This window comes from Budorcas taxicolor, chromosome 5 (assembly GCF_023091745.1).
Source record: "Budorcas taxicolor isolate Tak-1 chromosome 5, Takin1.1, whole genome shotgun sequence".
Classification (NCBI taxonomy): Eukaryota; Metazoa; Chordata; class Mammalia; order Artiodactyla; family Bovidae; genus Budorcas; species Budorcas taxicolor.
The window spans coordinates 6,854,309-6,871,746 of NC_068914.1; the positions used below are offsets into that span (position 1 = coordinate 6,854,309).

At 48.4% G+C, this 17,438-nt stretch overlaps 1 protein-coding gene across 1 annotated transcript; it reads right to left on the reverse strand.

Moving 5' to 3' along the window:
* Positions 1–2,401: 2,401 nt before the first annotated feature.
* Positions 2,402–10,251, reverse strand: GPR15LG (G protein-coupled receptor 15 ligand). Its single transcript, XM_052641534.1, has 3 exons — positions 10,182–10,251; positions 8,276–8,365; positions 2,402–2,487 (listed from the first exon to the last, which is right to left on the reverse strand). The coding sequence occupies exons 1-3, from the start codon at positions 10,249–10,251 to the stop codon at positions 2,402–2,404; spliced, it is 246 nt and encodes an 81-aa protein (XP_052497494.1).
* Positions 10,252–17,438: the final 7,187 nt, after the last annotated feature.

The window sequence follows — 17,438 nt, forward strand, 5'->3', positions numbered from 1 at the left end:
GGATCTTAGTTCCCTGAGCAGGGATCGAACACACACCCTCTGCATTAGAAGCATGGAATCTTAACCACTCGACCACCAGGGAGGTCCCCTGAGAGCCTTGAATAGCGTTATTCATAAGACTCTCCCTGTCCACTCAATGCCGCAAGTCCCTCGCCTCTGTATCTCCCTCCGCTGCTCTGCCTTAGTTCTGCCTCATCCTTCTCCTCCTAATGGTTCTTCCCACCTGCGTTTTCTCCCGCTCCATTGTCCTCAGGCAAGCTCTAGACACCTGGTAACTTGCGGGTGCTCTTATGGTCCCAGATGAAACCTCCCCATTGTTCCCCATTTTGCTGTCCAGTTGCTGGATTCCTCTGAAACACTCAAGTCTTAGCCCTGCTTTAGCCCAGCGCGCGCACACACACACACACACACACACACACACACACACACACACACACACACACATCCATTTCTTCTCCAGCTAGAACGCTCCCAGAATCAGCACAAGCATCGGCTCTTCCTCTTTTCATGTCCACTCCTGAGCCCAGTCCTCCGTTCTTACCTCACAACCGTGCAGAGCAGTGAAGGGTTCTCAGCCCTCAAGGACTGAACCTGCTCGTTTCTGAGCCCTGGAACTAGCACGTTCTGACCATTACCTACCCCAGGGATGGGTGGCTGATTGAGTGAGTGGATGAGCTCGCAAGTGAAGTTTCTGGCAGGAACAGAAAGGTCTGGCCTAGGACAAGGTGAGGACCCCGGGCTTGCCCTGGGACCACTGTCCCCACTGCCGGGTGCCAGGGAACCTCTGCTCATCAGCCTCACACCTGGTGGGTCTGGCATTCTCAGACAGCTGTGGGATGACGTAGGGAGGGGCTTCTCACCTTGCCGGAGAAGCAGATTAGAAGGAAATTTATTGAAGGATAAGCCTCTTAGACAAGGGCCATCTGTTCCCTCTGAGCCTCCTCTCCACAGTTGTGTGTTCACTTGGGCATAAACATTCCCTCCAGGATGGGGGCAGGGAAGGCAGGGGCTTTCTGGAACCAAGCTCCTCTGTTTGTGCCAGGCCCCTTGTGGGCACTTTACATCTGTCTACTTGTCGGGGCCTCACGTTAGCTTCTCTGAATAGGTCTTGGACTCTGCATTTTACAGAAACGGGAACTGACTTGACCAGATCACATGAAAATCCTGGGGAGTGCTGGTGTGTCAAACCGAGACCCCTGCTCCTGTCACTGTTCCTCACTCCCCAGCCCCCTGCCCCCTTTCATTGTTAGATTGTGCTGTGATAAAGGTGTTGCCTGCAGGAGAGGCCTCAGGGAGTGGGTCTCCTGCAGCAGACAGCCGTGTCTCAGATCCTGCCTCCTGTGCGGTGCTGTGCTTAGTTGTGTCTGACTCTGTGACCCCATGGACTGTAGCCCGCCAGGTTCCTCTGTTAATGGAATTCTCCAGGCAAGAAGACTGGAGTGAGTTGCAGTGCCCTCCTCCAGGGGATCAACCCCCCTCCAGGGGCTGAACCCAGGTCTCCCACATTGCAGGCAGATTCTTTACCGTCTGAGCTACCAGGGAAGCCCAAGTTCCTACCAAAGGTCCTACCTCCGGTTTTCTCAAACAACCATGCGCCATGTGTTTTGTTTATTTATTTACAATTTGTTTCATTGCATGCTCTTTACAGCAGACTCACATCAGAAAATCAGGCAGGGGTTCCTACAGGGGCCATGGAATGTGGGACAGTTAGGAGCGTAGGTGTGTCTCGGTTCAGCTGAGCCGCTGCATTGCTGGTTGGCCATTCTTGGGTCCCTGTTACCCTTCACTCTAGCAGGCTCAGAAGTCTCTGGATTTGTAGCTCTTCAGGTTACGATGGAGTCTTGATTATCCATGCGCAAGGGGCTAGATGGAGACTGAGGCTGGGTAGGCTGGACCTGGCTCACAATGACTCTGAAGGTTGGTGGATGATTGATACCAGGATCTGGAGTTCTGGAACTATGCCAAGGATGCCTGAGATGAAGCCCTCCAACACCCTAGCTCACTGCCATGAGGCTTGAAAGGGGTAAGTGAAGCTCGCTGGTGCCTTCCTTGGATGTCTTCTCTCACTGGAGTTTGTATCTCTGAAGTCAGCCTGAGCCTAGAGGGACTAAGTTACTTGCCCAAGAGCATACAGCAAGAAACAGGCATTCCAGAGCTTGGACTTTCGAATCCATGTTGTGGTTTTCAGAAGATTCTGGTTCAGGCTTTTCTAAAAAAACCATGAGCACAGTCCAACACGATAGGCAAGAAATGCTGTATCTTTAAGAAAGGAAGCTCAGGTTCATGGGCAGAGCCTTTGTCATCAGTCCCGACTTTGAGGGGAGCACCCTGGGGGAACCTAAGTCTTCTGGGTGCCTCAAGAATTAAGCATGCGGGCCTCAGATGTGTGTTTGCGGCAGCCCTACACCTGTGGGAGGGCCCCAGGAACCACCCAAAAGCGGGGCCTTGGCTTGAGTTTGCATGGTCTGCAGTTTCTCGTGTGGTGTCCTAGGAAGGAGCAGCGGGCAGACAAGAACAGGCACGATCAGACAAGACGCAGAGAGGCAAGCAGAGTCAAGATGGGGGAAAGGGAGAAATACAATTAAGATTAACTTTTAGATAGGAAGATATGTTTTTAAAAAATCAAAGCAAGTGTCAGATCTTACCCTCTTTCTGGGATGCCCAGAGGGGGTCTTTCGTTGCAAACATGACCAGCCCAGGCTATTTCCATCCCATCGGGGAGAAATCTGATTTATTAGCAGAAGATGGAGGGAAGGTAGTTTATCTGTTCAATCGTCTCTGTCAAGAGCAGAGCCCACTAAAGTTGAGGGGTTTGGAAGGTCTGTTTCTGATGGTAGTGGTGAGAGGGTTCACCCTTGAACCCTCAGCCATCTCCTCTCTCTCAGGTAATGTGTGTCTCAAAGCTTGGTTTGCATCTTTTGATGAACCAGTCCCATTTGCGGGAGGCATAATCCATAAAGAAAGAAAAACCTGCATGTATTAAGCTAGTCTTCATAGTTTTGTTTTTAGCAGCAGAAAAAAATTCTGGAAACAGTCTGAATATCCTGTGGTAGAGAAATGGTTAATTACTAAATAGCATATCATGGTGAAAAAAATATTTAACGGTGCCAAAGCCCTGTGGCTATGCAGACAACACAGCACCTTGAAGAAAAATGCGTATAATGCAATGTTAATTTTAAAAATTAAAAAAAAAGATATAATAAAAATAAAGCTAGGTAAACATGTTTGCATGAGAAAAGGAAATATGAATAAGGATGGTTATTAAATTATGGTAATATTATTTTTTCTGTTTTAGTTTCTGGATTATTACTATAAGCAAGGTGGTATGCTAGTTAAGAGCATAGACTCTGGAGCCAGATTACTTGGATTCAAAGCCCAGCTCTACCCCTTACTTACTAGCTGGGTGACCTTCAACAGCTGACTAAACTTCTCCGTGCTTTGGTGCCTTGTCTAATAATAAGAATAGCAATAGTGTCTAACTCTTTGCATTATTGTGAGGGTTGAATGAGTTAGCAGATGTAAGTGCTGTGCGGTAAGTTGCTATATAATTACTAGCTATACAAAAAATAAATTTAATTATCATAGTTATTGCCATGTCTTGATCATAAATAAGTGCTAATATTGGTGTAATTTTCTTTTTCTTCCTATTTGAAAGTGCTTTCGCCTTCCCATAGTGATAATCATAGTAATATACAGTGTTAACTACTCCTTTCTATTAATATCATATTGTGAGAGTTTTCTCCTAGCATTTCTGATGGAGAACCATGATTTCTTGACCACTGCTTCCCCTCTACCCTCTGTCTCCACCCTCAAGCCCCAAAACTCTCTTCTCTGGTTCCTACAATAAATAATGTGGTTCAGTTCAGTTCAGTTCAGTTCAGTTTAGTCACTCAGTCGTGTCCGACTCTTTGCGACCCCATGAATCGCAGCTCGCCAGGCCTCCCTGTCCATCACCAACTCCCGGAGTTCACTCAGACGCACGTCCATCGAGTCAGTGATGCCATCCAGCCGTCTCATCCTCTGTCATTAACTGAGTGCAAATGAGGATAGAGTTCTCCGCCCTTCCTTTGCAACGTGACTTTGCATCTTCTCCCACCATGACAAGGGGTCTCTTTCCCTGCTCCTTGAATCTGGTCTGGTGACTTGCTTTGGCCCAGAGAATCAAGTGGAAATGAAAGTGGACCAGTTCTGAGGCCTAAAGAGGCCTGAGGTATTTCCCCTCTGTAGGTGGAACCCTGCAGTCCCCAGGTGAACAAGCCTGAGTTAGCCTGTCAGAGGATGATTCTTCCACACCTTGTAGAAGAGAGTTTAGTCACTCAGCTGAGATCATCCTAGCTTCATCCCACTGACCCCCCCAGACACGTGAAAGAGCCTGGCTAGGCTCAGCAGAAGTACCTATCCAAACCCTTGGAAAAATAAATGAGCCCGTCAAAGACTGGAAGAACGGTCCAGCTGACCTATAGACTCATAGCAAATGATAACTATGTATTGTTTTGGGCCACTGAAGCTGGAGGTGTTTTATCATGCAGCTATGGCTGACAGGTGTAATTACAAGGAACAAGACCGCTAATCTGAGCCCCTCTGATGGGTCTACTGGGCAGGATGGGTAGCCTTTCCACCTCCTGCATCTGTTGCACTGAGCCCTGGTGTCCACCTTGCTACCTTCCAAAGTTGCCAAACCCTCACGTCATCACACTCAAGTCCTCAGTGGATAACCTTTGTCTCTGTAGGCTAGGCTCCTTTCTGAAGGCAGGGGCAACCCCATGGTGGGAAGGAATATCTGTGTCCCTTTCAGCCCCTGTCTCCAACTATGTTCAAGTGTCTTCCCAAAATGTTCAAGTCATTTTGCAGGGCTTCAAAGCGGGGAAGGTGGCATGGAGCTCTCAGGCCCTAAGAAGCCTGCAGGATGGACAGGCACTCTCTCAGACCCCAAGGACCCTCCCACAAGGCCTCTCCAGCCCTCCCCAGGAGTCCCCTCACTGACAGCCTCAGGACCCGTGGAAGGAGGGCAGCCTGACAGAGGCTCAGTGTCACAGACTTTCCCGGCTTGTGAGGCCTAGATAGCTGTCTGTCTGACCACACCTAAAGCCGAGACTCCTCAAGTCCCAGTAGAACCAACAAATTGAACATTCCTTTAAAACAAGGCTGCCTTATAGATGGTTACCAACTTCTCAAATGCTTTAGAGAAAGCCCCCCCACACTTTTTTTTTAGTAAATTGGTAAACAATTTACCAGTTGTGGTAAGTTCAGCAAACTGGCCACTCAACACATTGATTTTTGATGATGGCTTTGTAGAATTAACCCAGAGTCCATGCTTGCCACTTCATATCACTGCCATGGGCCTAGCATAGCACTTAGGCAAAGCCATGCTCCGGAAAGACATCTTAGATTGGACAGTGGGCGATACTGGCCTGTGTGTGTCACAGCTGGTGATGTCAGTTCAGGGACATCCTCCAGGCAGCCTAGGCCACTTTCTCTTTCAGCAGACAGTGCACAGGCTCTCCTATGTCAGTGAACCAGGGTACAGAGGCCAAATTCCCAGAGCCTGGCACACCCGGCGCCCCTGCTGTTTATTCCACAGTGCTGTGTGAGCTGCAGGGTCAGCCCCAGAAGATGGGTGGAACCACTATACCTGGGCATGCTCAGACTTCCTCTGTAGCCAGAGCAGAGCAAGTTTACCAGATAGCTGGTGCCAGGCCAATGCCTGGCTTTATAGTCACAACCTCACTGACTAGGGGGTAATAGACTATGATCATAGAGTCTACTATTATACCCATCCACAGGGGAGAAGACTGAGGCTTAGCAGAGCTGAAGGATCTGCTCAAGGACACATATCTAGTCGGTGCTGGAGCTGAGATTCCAACCCAGACAGAGCTTCCCTTCCAGGAAGTCTGAAGTCTCCCTCAGGCACCTGCGTGTCTTCATAAATGTAACAAGGAAACTCCTTTCTCTGCAGGAGGCAGCTGTTGCAATGGAAAGAGATGGACAGAGACAAGTTTCTGGCTCTGCCTCATAACCTTTCTGAGCCTGAGTTTCAAATCTGTAAAATGGACCATGCTGCCCTGGGATGGTTCCAAGGATTTAAATGAGACTGCATGATAGGGACCTAGTAAAAATGCTTGCTTTGCCCTTCTTATTCTAAGTTGCTTGCAGATCCCTGCAATGGAATTTAAAAGCTATGTACACTGATAGAAATCCAGACTCAGCATGGGAGCCACACGCTTAGATTATTCTGAAGTATTGTGTGGCTAAAAAAAAAAAAAAAAAAAGAGCTGCCCTTGTGCTGTTCACAAGGAGTTAACCCTGCTGTGTTTCCTATGAATCATGTGTGCGTGCATGCACATACATCTTCAACTTCCCTTTTCTTTATTGTAATAAGAAACATTTTCACAGGGAATTCCCTGGTGGCTTAGTGGTTAGGATTCTGGGCTTACAGTACTGTGGGAAGTCATTCTGGCTCAAACATGAGCTAACTTGAATTTTATGCTAAATAAAATAGCCTTTGGGTGCCTATCAAAAATACATTGTATATCTGCTTTGAATATTTTTTAAAAAGGGCACATTGACTAGAAGTAAAGAATGTCCATGTTTAAAGTGTAGATTAAATGCTCCCCTTCCTAGGATACCAATGTTAATCCTCTGATGATAAGAGTCACTTCCCAGGTACCAAGGCCATACTGATTTGCTGTGTACAGGTTGGTCTATTTTCTAATTTTTTTCTAAAAAAGAATCTTGAAGAAATGTGATACTGACTTGTTTAATTGTCTTATTCTGACAAGATATGAAACTAGTGAAAACTCTGCTTCTCTTGGGCGGTTTCTCAAGAGTCAACTGGGAAGCAGGCTTCTGGCTAGTCTTCAGTTTGGCTCACATAAAACTCTTTTCTATTCTTACTCTTGATTGTTTATTAATTACTTTCATTGACAAGTGCTCCTGAGCAAGTGTATCCTGGAGAGGGCGCTGCAGCGTCCGAGCCCAGCCTAGCCTCCCGGTGGGGAGGGACTCAGGGAAACAGCCCTCCTCTGCCAGGCTGGAGCTTCCAGGGAGAGCCAGGCTGCAGCCAGCCAGCCCGGGTGGGGGCCTTACACTCGGGTTCAGGGTGTGAGAACCGGTTATTTTTACCCAGCCCCAGTGGAATGTGATGCCACTCTGGAAAGGGGGGCTGTCAGCTTCTCCAGAGAAGTGGCCTGAGGCTGAGGCGTGCAGCCTGCCCCCCTCCCTCTGCTTCACACCCAGGCCTCCCCTTGGCACACAGAACTCTTGAGAACCAGGAGGGGTGTGGAGGCTCCAGCTCTGGTACAGGCTCCCTGAGCCATGGCCCCAGAGGAGTCAGCAGAGCTGGGCCTTCTTAGACCCCTGAGATGGGGCCTTCCTTAGGCTGCAGAGACTAAGTGGGGGATGGGGGACAGGAACCCTGGGTTTGTGTCAGGCCTGGCTGGCTTTTCCCCCGGGGACTCTGTCTGCCCCAGGCCCAAAGGCCAGCCAAGGTTCAGCCGTCTCAACCTTGCATCCTGGGTTAGGCAACTCCCATGCATCAGCCTGCCCTGGCCTGGTGCCCCAGTACTGGGAGCTGGGTGCCTGTAGCCTTCTGTTGGCCTGTCTCCCTCATCCCTCAATCCCCCTGCCCCCCAGGCCTTGTAGGAGAGGGCAGCCTTGCTCTTCGAGGCCTCACCCTGGGAGGGAGTCCAGCTCTGCACCCCTAGCCTGCCCCCTGGGATGGGTGCTGCCTGCCTGCCACTCAGGATGCCTTGGCCCTGTGCGCCCCATCCCCTCTGGTCGCCAGCTCATGGGCCAGCTCCCTCACCAGGCCAGCCCGGCCTCGGCTCGTGGCTTCTCTGCGCACCTCATGACTCCCCACCTGCTCTGTATTCATGCCTCCTGCTTCCCCTCCTGCACCGCCCCTTCCACCTCCTCCTGCCAGTTCCTTGGTCTTCTATTGGGTCTCGCAAAGGTTGGTCCCTCTGAGGCCTCCCACCCAGGATGGGGACCTTCTCCATCCCATTTTCTAATTGCATCCTGTTCTTTCTCTTGAGGGAATGTATTCAGTTCAAGGTGATTAATCTGTTGACATTTTTTTTTTTGGTGGGGGCGGTGCCGGTCAGTTTCCCCCACTAGATTAGAAAGACCCATGAGGCCAAGCTCACATCTGCTCATGGCTTCTCCACAAAAGGGCCTGATGCCAGGAATGGAGGGCGGGTGGGCAGGGGACACGTACACAGCCTGTCCCATGGCCTCAAAGCCTTTCCTTACACCTGGGCAGTTGTGCAGTGCTTACCTTTCTGGGTCATCAGTTCAGGGCCAGGAATTCGGGGACAGCAGGGCTTGCCTTTTCCGGGCTTGGCATGATGCATCGGGTGTCTTCTCCCTGAGAGGGGACACAGGAACAGAGTCCCTCCCTTAGCACACTTGGGGACACTGGGGACAGGGTCTATGCAGGAGTGACAGGAGAGAACTTCAGCCCCCAAGGTCAAGGGTTTGGGAATATTTATTCAGGAAAACTCAGGATGGGTCAGGCTACAGGAGGATCCAGGGAGAGTGGGCCTTGAGGCTATCTCTTTTCCATAAATAACAGAGTCAATGTGGGGAGACCCTCTGCCCTCAGAATACATCTTCCACATCTTCCTGCCCAAGAAACAGTTCAGCACCGTCACTCAGAAGTATCTATGCCCTTGGGACTGCCCTAGTGGTCCAGTGACTAAGATTCTATGCTCCCAGGTGCTAATGTCGGGGGCCCAGGTTCCATCCCTGATCAAAGAATGAGATCCTTCATGTTGCAGCTAAGAGTTTGCAGGTGGCAACTAAGACCTGGGGCAGCCAAACTAAAAAAGTAAATGTTTTTTTAAGAATTGTCTACGCCCTTTGACATAGTAGTTCTCTCCCCTCGGCAATCTAGGAAAATTAGCTGAAATACAGGAAATGTTTTATGTAGAACCATGCTTTTTACTGTATACTTAAAATAGCTCAAAGATATCTAAGCATGTAAATTCATCACAGTACATTCATGTAGTGGCAAGTTATACCTAAAATTATTAGTTAAATAACCCCATTTTGGGGAATCTGGTAGAGACACTCCCAGGATAGGAAGCTTAATGAGGAAAGATATTCATCTTTGCTGAATTGTCATTAAGGTAGCATTGCCAATCTCCAACAGAAGAGGTCTGATAAATCATGCTGCTATGGGCTGTGTTTTTGAGGAACTCTAATCACTGTTATCCATGTTGTATATGTGGCAATGTTCATTGCAGAAACTTTAGAAAGTGAATACTTTTGATAATCCTACTGCTCAGGCAGAGATGGCTGCTGTTGACATTCTGGTGTAAATGCTTCCAGATTTCAACTGTAAATATTTTTGGTGACTATAATAATACAATGATAAATAAAACAGATATAAGATTGAACATATAGAGAGACATCCATTACAAAGATGCTTGTAAGCATACTGAAAAGAAATAAACAAAATGTTGAACATGGCCATTCTTGAGTAATGAAATTATGGGTGTTTTTCACCCTGGTATTTATTTCTATATCCCCAAATTCAGATAAATGTTAAAATAACCATAACTGTTAAAAAAAAAAAAAAACCACAGTAAGCAGTTTTTAGAGGGTTAGGCAAGAGAAAAAGTTCAAAATATTCAGCAATCTGAATTGAGAAAGACAAGAGAGCTAAATACTCATATCCGTAAAGGTGCAAGGGCCGTGTGCCCCAGTTCTAAATGAACATGCCTCCCCACCACATTCTCATCCCATCTGCCACGGGTGTTCCCTCTGCATGAGATTTGGGGGTGTCCAGACCAGATGGTCTACTAATCAATTAATTCACTCATTCAACACAAATCGACTGCATTATTCATGTGTATTAGAGTGGCTCCAAAACTTCCAGTGAGGCAGGAATTAGGTGCAGTAAAAGCAGTGTGCTTACCACAAAGACACAAAGCCTCTTCCTTTTACTTAGTGTGTGTGTGTTCGGGGAGCTGGGGCTGTGGACAGATTGCGGGGTTTAAGGCTCCTGAGCCTCCCTCTGATGCTGCTATTGTGAATAGAGGTGCCATATGGATTCAGGGTGACGTCTTTCAGGGCCCAGGACTGCCTGCCCTCCAACATTTCCTGATTCCCACCATCCCAGACCAGAGAATCCCTGCTCAGGGACCGGCACCCTGGGCGGGGACAGGGGAGAATCCTACCTTCTGCGGAGAAGACGGACAAACAGAGAAGCAGGGTGCAGAGCAGGCTGGTGAGGACTAGAAGCCTCATGGTGGCGGGGCAGGAACCTCACGACTTGCGGAGGCTGTTGCGCTGCAGAAGTCCTCCCTTGGGGCCACCTGGGAACTTTATAGAGCAGCAGAGACAGAGGTGTTTCCCAGTGGGCAGGGCACCCGCAACCTTGGAATTCGCATAAAGGGTAGAGTCAGCCCCTCCCAAGAGGAAAAAACCCAAACCAGCTTTTCGAGAAGTTGAGAGTATTTCATGAACTGTAACACGCAAAGCTATAAATGCCCAGCCCCAGGAGGGAGCTTCCAGCCCTGGCTTCAGAAAGCTCCTGGGAAGGAAGAGTCATTTCCCAGGGTTGAACATTAACTTTTAGTGTCAGTAATCATTCTATCAAACATAGATTTTCCTGTTTATTCCTTAGATGCGGCAGGGAGAACAGAACCATAAAACCCTTTGCAAAATCTCAGGGGAAGAGTCTTGAGCAGTGAGTGAAAACTAGGGAGCACAGGGTGAGGAATCAGACAGCCTGGGTTTGAGTCCTTGGTCTGCCACATATCCATGGAGTGTCCTTGAACTTGCCATCAAATGTCTTTGAGTCTGCTTCCTATCTGTGAAATGGGTACACTGCTCTCTTTCCCACAAACCTGAACAAGGATGTGTGTGAGGAGCCCCCTGAAACACGGGAGATGCTTGTACAGCTGGGAAGGAGATAGATTGGTGGCTGCACCTTGACGGATATTTAAGATCGTAATGAAACAAAAGAACATGCAGGTTAAGGATCAATGTGAGAAAAGACGTGAAGAAAGAACATCCTATGACAGCAAGCATGGGGGCAAGTTGGTCAATGGTACAGGTGGCTTGAGAGTCACCTACTCACTGGATATACATCATGGGCTCGGCTGTGTACCGGGCCCCAGGGACACAGAAGACACTGACTGGCTGGTCTCAGGGAGCTTCTGTCGGTGGAGGTGGTCATGCAGACACACAGAATTTGCATTTGCCCTTGTGATATCATGCCTATCTGTCCTTGGCCCTAATAAGTGTGCCCTGCTAACCAAAGAGCTGCCTCTGGTTCCCAGTGTTGAAGGGCATGTGGACAGATGGTAGTATCAGGTTCAACTCTCTAGAATCGTCCTGGTTTCTGGCAGTCAGTTCGGACAATCCCCACTGCCTGGGACTGGCCCTCTTCTCTTGCTAGAGATTAGAGATTCAATTAAGATCACATTCTCAGACAGCTTCCTGAGCAAATTGCTTGGCCAGGGGATTTCTGACAGTCAGCCTGTATGCTTTGATGTGTTTTCAAAACCTTTAAAACCAGTCCACACAAGGAAACTAGTGGGAGCCACAGGGCTTAGGGACCAAATGTCATACTATGTTAGTCACTTGCCTGGCCCCTGCCTGATTCCCTTTCCAGGGTGTGTTCTGAATCCTGCTGGCTGTGCTGAGTGGGCAGTGGCAGAGGGTGCGATCAGAAAGACCCAAGGGGTCTACCAAGGGTGGCTTCAGAGCTGGTGCCCAGGAGAGGCATTGTAGGGAGGAGAGGCCGAGAGAGGATGGGGCTGGTCTTGAGGCTGCATCCATCAGCCTGCACCTTGTTCTCAGATTGCTTGTTATGGGTTCCTAAACTCAGTAACATTTCCTGAAGATGCTTCCTAAGATTGAGACGACATCCGTGACCCACATCAAGCACTTTACCACTATTTTATCTAATTTTTATCTGGGGTTACTTGAGGTGCCACTGGGTTCTCTGGGCAAAAGCATGCCTGTGGCTGCCAGTCACCCGTTACCTGCTGAAATAGGCACTCTTTGCATTGGCATGGTTCCTTTTTCCTCTTGGCAAACCATCATCAGAGGTGAAAGGAAGAAGCTACTTGGCAGAGGGAGTAGAGACTGGCCAAACTGAACTCTCATTGCTTAGCAGTGGTGCAGAAGTTAGGAGAGAGTCAACCCTGCATATTCATTGGAAGGACTGATGCTGAAGCTGAAGCTCCAATACTTTAGCCACCTGATGGGAAGAGCCAACTCATTGGAAACAACCCTGATGCTGGGAAAGATTGAAGGCAAAAGGAGAAGGGGGCAACAGAGGATGGATGGTTAGATAGCATCACCGACTCAGTGGACATGAAGCTGAGCAACTTCGGGAGACAGTGGAGGATAGGGAAGCCTAGCACGCAGCAGTCCATGGGGTCGCAGAGAGTCAGACATGACTCAGCGACCGAACCACAAGCCAGGCTAGTGAAGAGATTTGTTGAGATTTACACTCTAACTAATGCCAGGACTTGGGTAATTTTCTCAGAACCCTCAGCCACTCAGCCAGAGAGTCAGAAATAGACATTAGGTTTTCAGTATGGCTTTTTGGCCACCATAGAACAGAGCCATGGGGGGCACTGAACAGTTAAGAGCAAGAAAAACTGGCAATCTCAGGAGACTGTTACTTACACACTCACACATACGATTCACAGATTCTCAGGTGTTTCTGGGACCGTATGTTTAAAGAGAAGAGTAGATTCAGATGTCAGAATTCCACCACCTTTTTAAATGCTTCTAAAAAACTACTGAAGCAATCTCTGATGCATTCATTTGAATAACACAGGGTATTAAGTATAAATTCCATCTGAAATCCCACTCCCCAGAGACAATTCCTGTTCACAGATTCTTCACCTGCTTTTTTAACATTTCAAAGATATCTCTCAACTTCTTTAAAAAAGGAAGAAACACCTCTGGCTCTTTAGAATATTTGAAATCTCATGTCGAACTGAGAGAGGTGCAAATGAGAAGCATTCTAACAGGAACACCTGTTAGTTTTTAAGCACATGAAGTTTGGGTACAAAAATAATCAAATTTGAGGCTTTGAATCCTTTCCAAAGATGAATTGGAACACTTGGCAGCCTTCCTGAGAAATAAGTCTCTGGAGACACACCTAACACACAGGGGAATTTACAAGGAAGAAAATATTTTCAAGTTAAGCCTGTGATTTCTGAGGTCAATTGGGAAAATGCCTGAAGCCCTTTATGGTAAGAACATTCTGACTCGTGTCCCTCACTTCACTCTTGGCCATCACGCTTTTCTTCAGGGATGCTTTATGGACCCTGTGATTGATCAGAAATGACTCTCCCTCTTTCATTTGCCCAGCAAATTGCAGGTCAGTTTATAATACAGGGAGGGGTCAGCATCTGGTGTCCTTCAATCGTCTTCTAATTTAACTCTCCTCCCACCTTAGGGATGCAGGCATTTCATTTCCATCTTGCAACAAGGGAAAGGAAAATTGTCTTTCACCTAAATATGTTATGGTAACTTCTCACTTGGAACCAGGTCTTGTGCCTCCAGAGCTGAGGTTCTTTCCTGACTTGGTTCCATAAGAACTCGTTAGGTGGAAATAATCCACAATGTTAATGTTTAGCTTATATGCCATCCTCAAACTGCACCCAAACCTGACACTTTCTCTGTGTTTTTATAGCTAATCTGAACTTCCTCATGAGCGTCCAGCTCACTGGATCTTGCCTGCCTCTGGGTTGCTCCGCTGCTGGGGTCAAGACTGGTAACCCAGGGCCTGCTGCCTCCACCTTTGCCCTCACTGGCCCCCTCGGTTCTCGAAGATGCTGTGAATCCTTCCACTCCTCCTCTTGCCTCGCTCCCGCTGCCTGCCCCCGTCACGGCTGTGGGCTGCCCTGGCTCACCCTGGTGGCTGCTGGCAGGCCTGGTGGCTCCTCCATGGGCACACGCCAGAAAATGATCTCCTCTCCCACACCATTAAGCCGCCCGAGGAGACTGGAAGGCGCTGTCTTTCCCATCCTCTGGCCGCTCCAAGCTGGTGCTGCAGCACCTGTGAAGCCACCATCTCTGAGTCTCTAATGGGACTTGGCTTTCTGCTTTCTCACTGGAGTTCCTGGCCTCTCGCCTCCACCCCTTCACACTCACCATATGGTTTTAGTCTGGAGCAGGGATCTCGGGACACTTGCCGTCGCCGTCTCCCTACCTTCCCCTACACTTGTGAAAAGCCCAGGCTCTCCAGCCACGTGATCCAGGCTCTAAGCGGAGCCCTGCCGTGTGTAAGCTGTATGACTCTGGACAAGTTGCTCAGCTCCTCTGTTCCTCAGTTTCTCTGCTCCTCTGTAAAACAGTAGTTGAAGCTGGAGAGGAAGAGATCCCTTTGATGAAAGTGGGATGGTAAAGCATTGTGTTATACGAAAAAAAGTTTTTGTTCCATTAGGCAGTCAGCTGCCAGCAGTGGGGTGCAAAGCTTTCCCTTCTTTTTTCAATAGCAACCTGTCTCCAAGAAATACCAACCTCCCACTTGTGTTCAAGAATGTACTATGCTTCAGTGCGAAATGATGACTGTATTTTCTTGCCACGATTCAGGGCTAAGAAAAAATAAGCACACTGAAATTCAGGTCTAAATGACTGATAGCAGACCCACTCACGAATGAGGACCTTGATGGAGAAAGGTGAAAGGACCCACAGAAGAGGTGCCAGTGACTTGGGCAGTGGGGAGGAGGAGGAGGAGGAGGGAGGGAGGGAGGAGGAGGAGGGTGCTAAGGTGTTCCCCTTTGGCCAGTGCTCGGAGCTGGAGAACTGCAGGTAGGATTGGGATGGATCCTGTTTGTCAGCATCTCCCCTGTGCTTTGCAGGTCTGGCAGCAGGCTTCCCAGAAGAGAGGTGTCACCTTCCCTGACTCTCACCCCCGCACCTAGCATCGCCAGGACCAGGTGGATGCCTAAGGTGAGGCAAGAGCTGTGTCCTTGGCTAGACTTCAACCCTGACATCACTGCAGATACAGCACATCAGCGCTCTGAGGGCCTTGAAGGCGCTGGGTCAGTCCCACTCAGGTGAGATGGTGCCAAAGGCCACAGGGTGGAGAGAGGCTCTGCTTTCCCAGTAAGTGTCTAAAATCCGAAAAGCTTCTTTCAGTGTTTCAGTGTATTTTCTCTCCCTATGGACTTTCCTTTCTAAAATTGTTGTGATATTTAGTTGCTAAGTCACATCCGACTCTTGGGGACCCCATGGACTGTAGCCCTCCAGGCTCCTCTGTCCATGGGACTTCCCAGGCAAGAATACAGGAGTGGGTTGGCACTTCCTTATCAAGAAGATCTTCCTGACCCAGGGATCAAACCCATGTCTCTTCCATTGGCAGGCAGATTCTTTACCACTGAGCCACCAGGGAAGCCCCGCAGAACTATTTAGGGGCAGATATATATAATATACTGAAATAGACACTGAACACCCCATTTCCCTTCCAAATGCCCATTTTTCTGCCACTCAGAATTAACAAGAGTAAAAACCTTGTCATAATTTCTCCAACTTCTTTATGCCATGCCTCAGGGCATGTAGGATCTTAGTTCCCCAACCAGGGATTGAACCCATGCCCCATGCGGTGGAAGCTCAGAGTCCTGATCACTACACTGCCAGAGAAGGCCCCAACTTCTTTTTTAAATGCTTCTTCTACTTAAATGAGGTAGGTGATTGCACTTCTGTTTTTTCTGAAGCACCCAGTACAATGGTGACATAACATGTGAGCACACAATTAGGCTCAGACACATTTGGTTTGCAGGCAGAGGCTGGGTTCTCTGCAAAGTAGGTCAGGATACTTCACATGATGCTTTGTGTGGAGGCTGCCCCAGACATGCCCCTTCCTATCAAAGCTGGGGGCTCCCTCCAGCTACCAACCCTTCTGTGGTACGTAGGACATCTTGTGCGCACTTACATAATTGGTCTCTTTCTCTGAACTCCTGGAACGATTAGTCTGGATAATGCTTTTGTAGTTTCTGAATAATTACTTCACAATTACTTTGGTTTGTTTGTTGCCGTTTCTCTTATTTTATAACTAGCTACCAAATAGAGTGACTATCTCGTCACCTGACTTCTTAAAAAAGTGACGTGTAAAGATTAATGCTGTTGTGTACAGCCCTGAAATTTCCCACCAATGGTAAAGGTTTGTCTCCAGCGTTCCCTGCTCAAAGGTCACCAGGGCCAGGGCCAGTGGCTGTCCCTCACTTTGGGAGCTCTTCTGGCCCCTCCCATTGCCTCTGCTCATCTGATGCTGTCTTCCAGCTGAGAAGTTTCCAGCCAGGCTTTACAGGAGGGCGAAAACGGGTCTCCTTCATCCTGGCTCGTTTCCACAGTTGGTGCTAGGAGGTCATTCCTTCAGGGAGTACCAAACCAAACCAACTTGTCAATTCCCTACTCTCCTTATGAACAGATCATACCGAAGCACAGAAGCTTTCTTTCTCAGCCACCACTGGCCTTTCTGTTCAGATGTCATTCTGCATTGCTGGGAAATCAGTCCGTTCAGCCTGTGTTAAGTACATGACTGGGTGGGGCTAGGTTGTTCTTACTTTTCTTGTGGAAGATTCCCTCTGAATCATCAGATCCCTGTTCTTACAGGACAATGAACTATGAGAAATAGAAAACAAATCATTTAGGACTACCATTATTTCTTCAATTCTAAGATGCCACTGATTTAAAGATAAGCTGTTTGGTGTTGTGGGGAAAAAAATTACAAAATCAAATACACGTTTCAGAAATGAAGTGTGAAAAATACTGCATCTGAGAACAGGTAGCATGACTAACATGTTAATATATCAAGACGTGACACCTCCTAGGAGATCATCACTAGACCCTCAGGTTACCAAGCCCTTGTGATCCTATGTAAAACCACCCTGGGGTGCACAGGTGGGCGGCCCACCTTTCCCAGGCCCGTGGAAGGTTAGGCTGGAAGGATGGTCACCCGACACCACGCTAACTGGTCATCAGGCAGATTTTACTAAGTGTTAGTGGAAAGCATTTGTTTTAAATATTTAAAAATTGTCTGAATTTGCCCAGTTATGAGAATGAATGTCAGGTTGGTCCTGCCAGAAAAAAATCAATCCTGTATTTCTGGGTGCAGTCACAGAGACCCTCCCCTCCCCGACCCAAAGGCTTCAACTGTAGCCAGCAAGGTTGCAACACAAGTTCTCAGTTGACGGCAGAGGACTGAGAGGCCCCTTTTGGAGGGCTGATAGTCCACTAGACAGGAAGCAACGCAAGCTACGAGCAAAGCCGAGTGGAATGCTGAGGCTGCAGGGAGCACACTGTGCCGGGCCTGCCGTGTGCTAACTGGCAGCAGCCCTGCCTAGTACCAGCTAAGAGTATAAACCTCCTTCCCCCATTGGGCTTTTCACTTATTTCATCTTTGCTACAGACACAAAAATGCTCCTTTTGCTATTTTCAACTGTCAATAATACTGAGAGCAC

Excerpts from the sequence above, each read along its gene's own strand:
- GPR15LG (XM_052641534.1), bottom strand. The coding sequence starts at position 10,251 with ATGAGGCTTCTAGTCCTCACCAGCCTGCTCTGCACCCTGCTTCTCTGT. Across the intron at positions 8,366-10,181 it reads GTCCGTCTTCTCCGCAGAAG|GGAGAAGACACCCGATGCAT; the intron begins GTAGGATTCTCC and ends GTCCCCTCTCAG. Across the intron at positions 2,488-8,275 it reads TGAACTGATGACCCAGAAAG|GACACCACACGAGAAACTGC; the intron begins GTAAGCACTGCA and ends GCTCCTTCCTAG.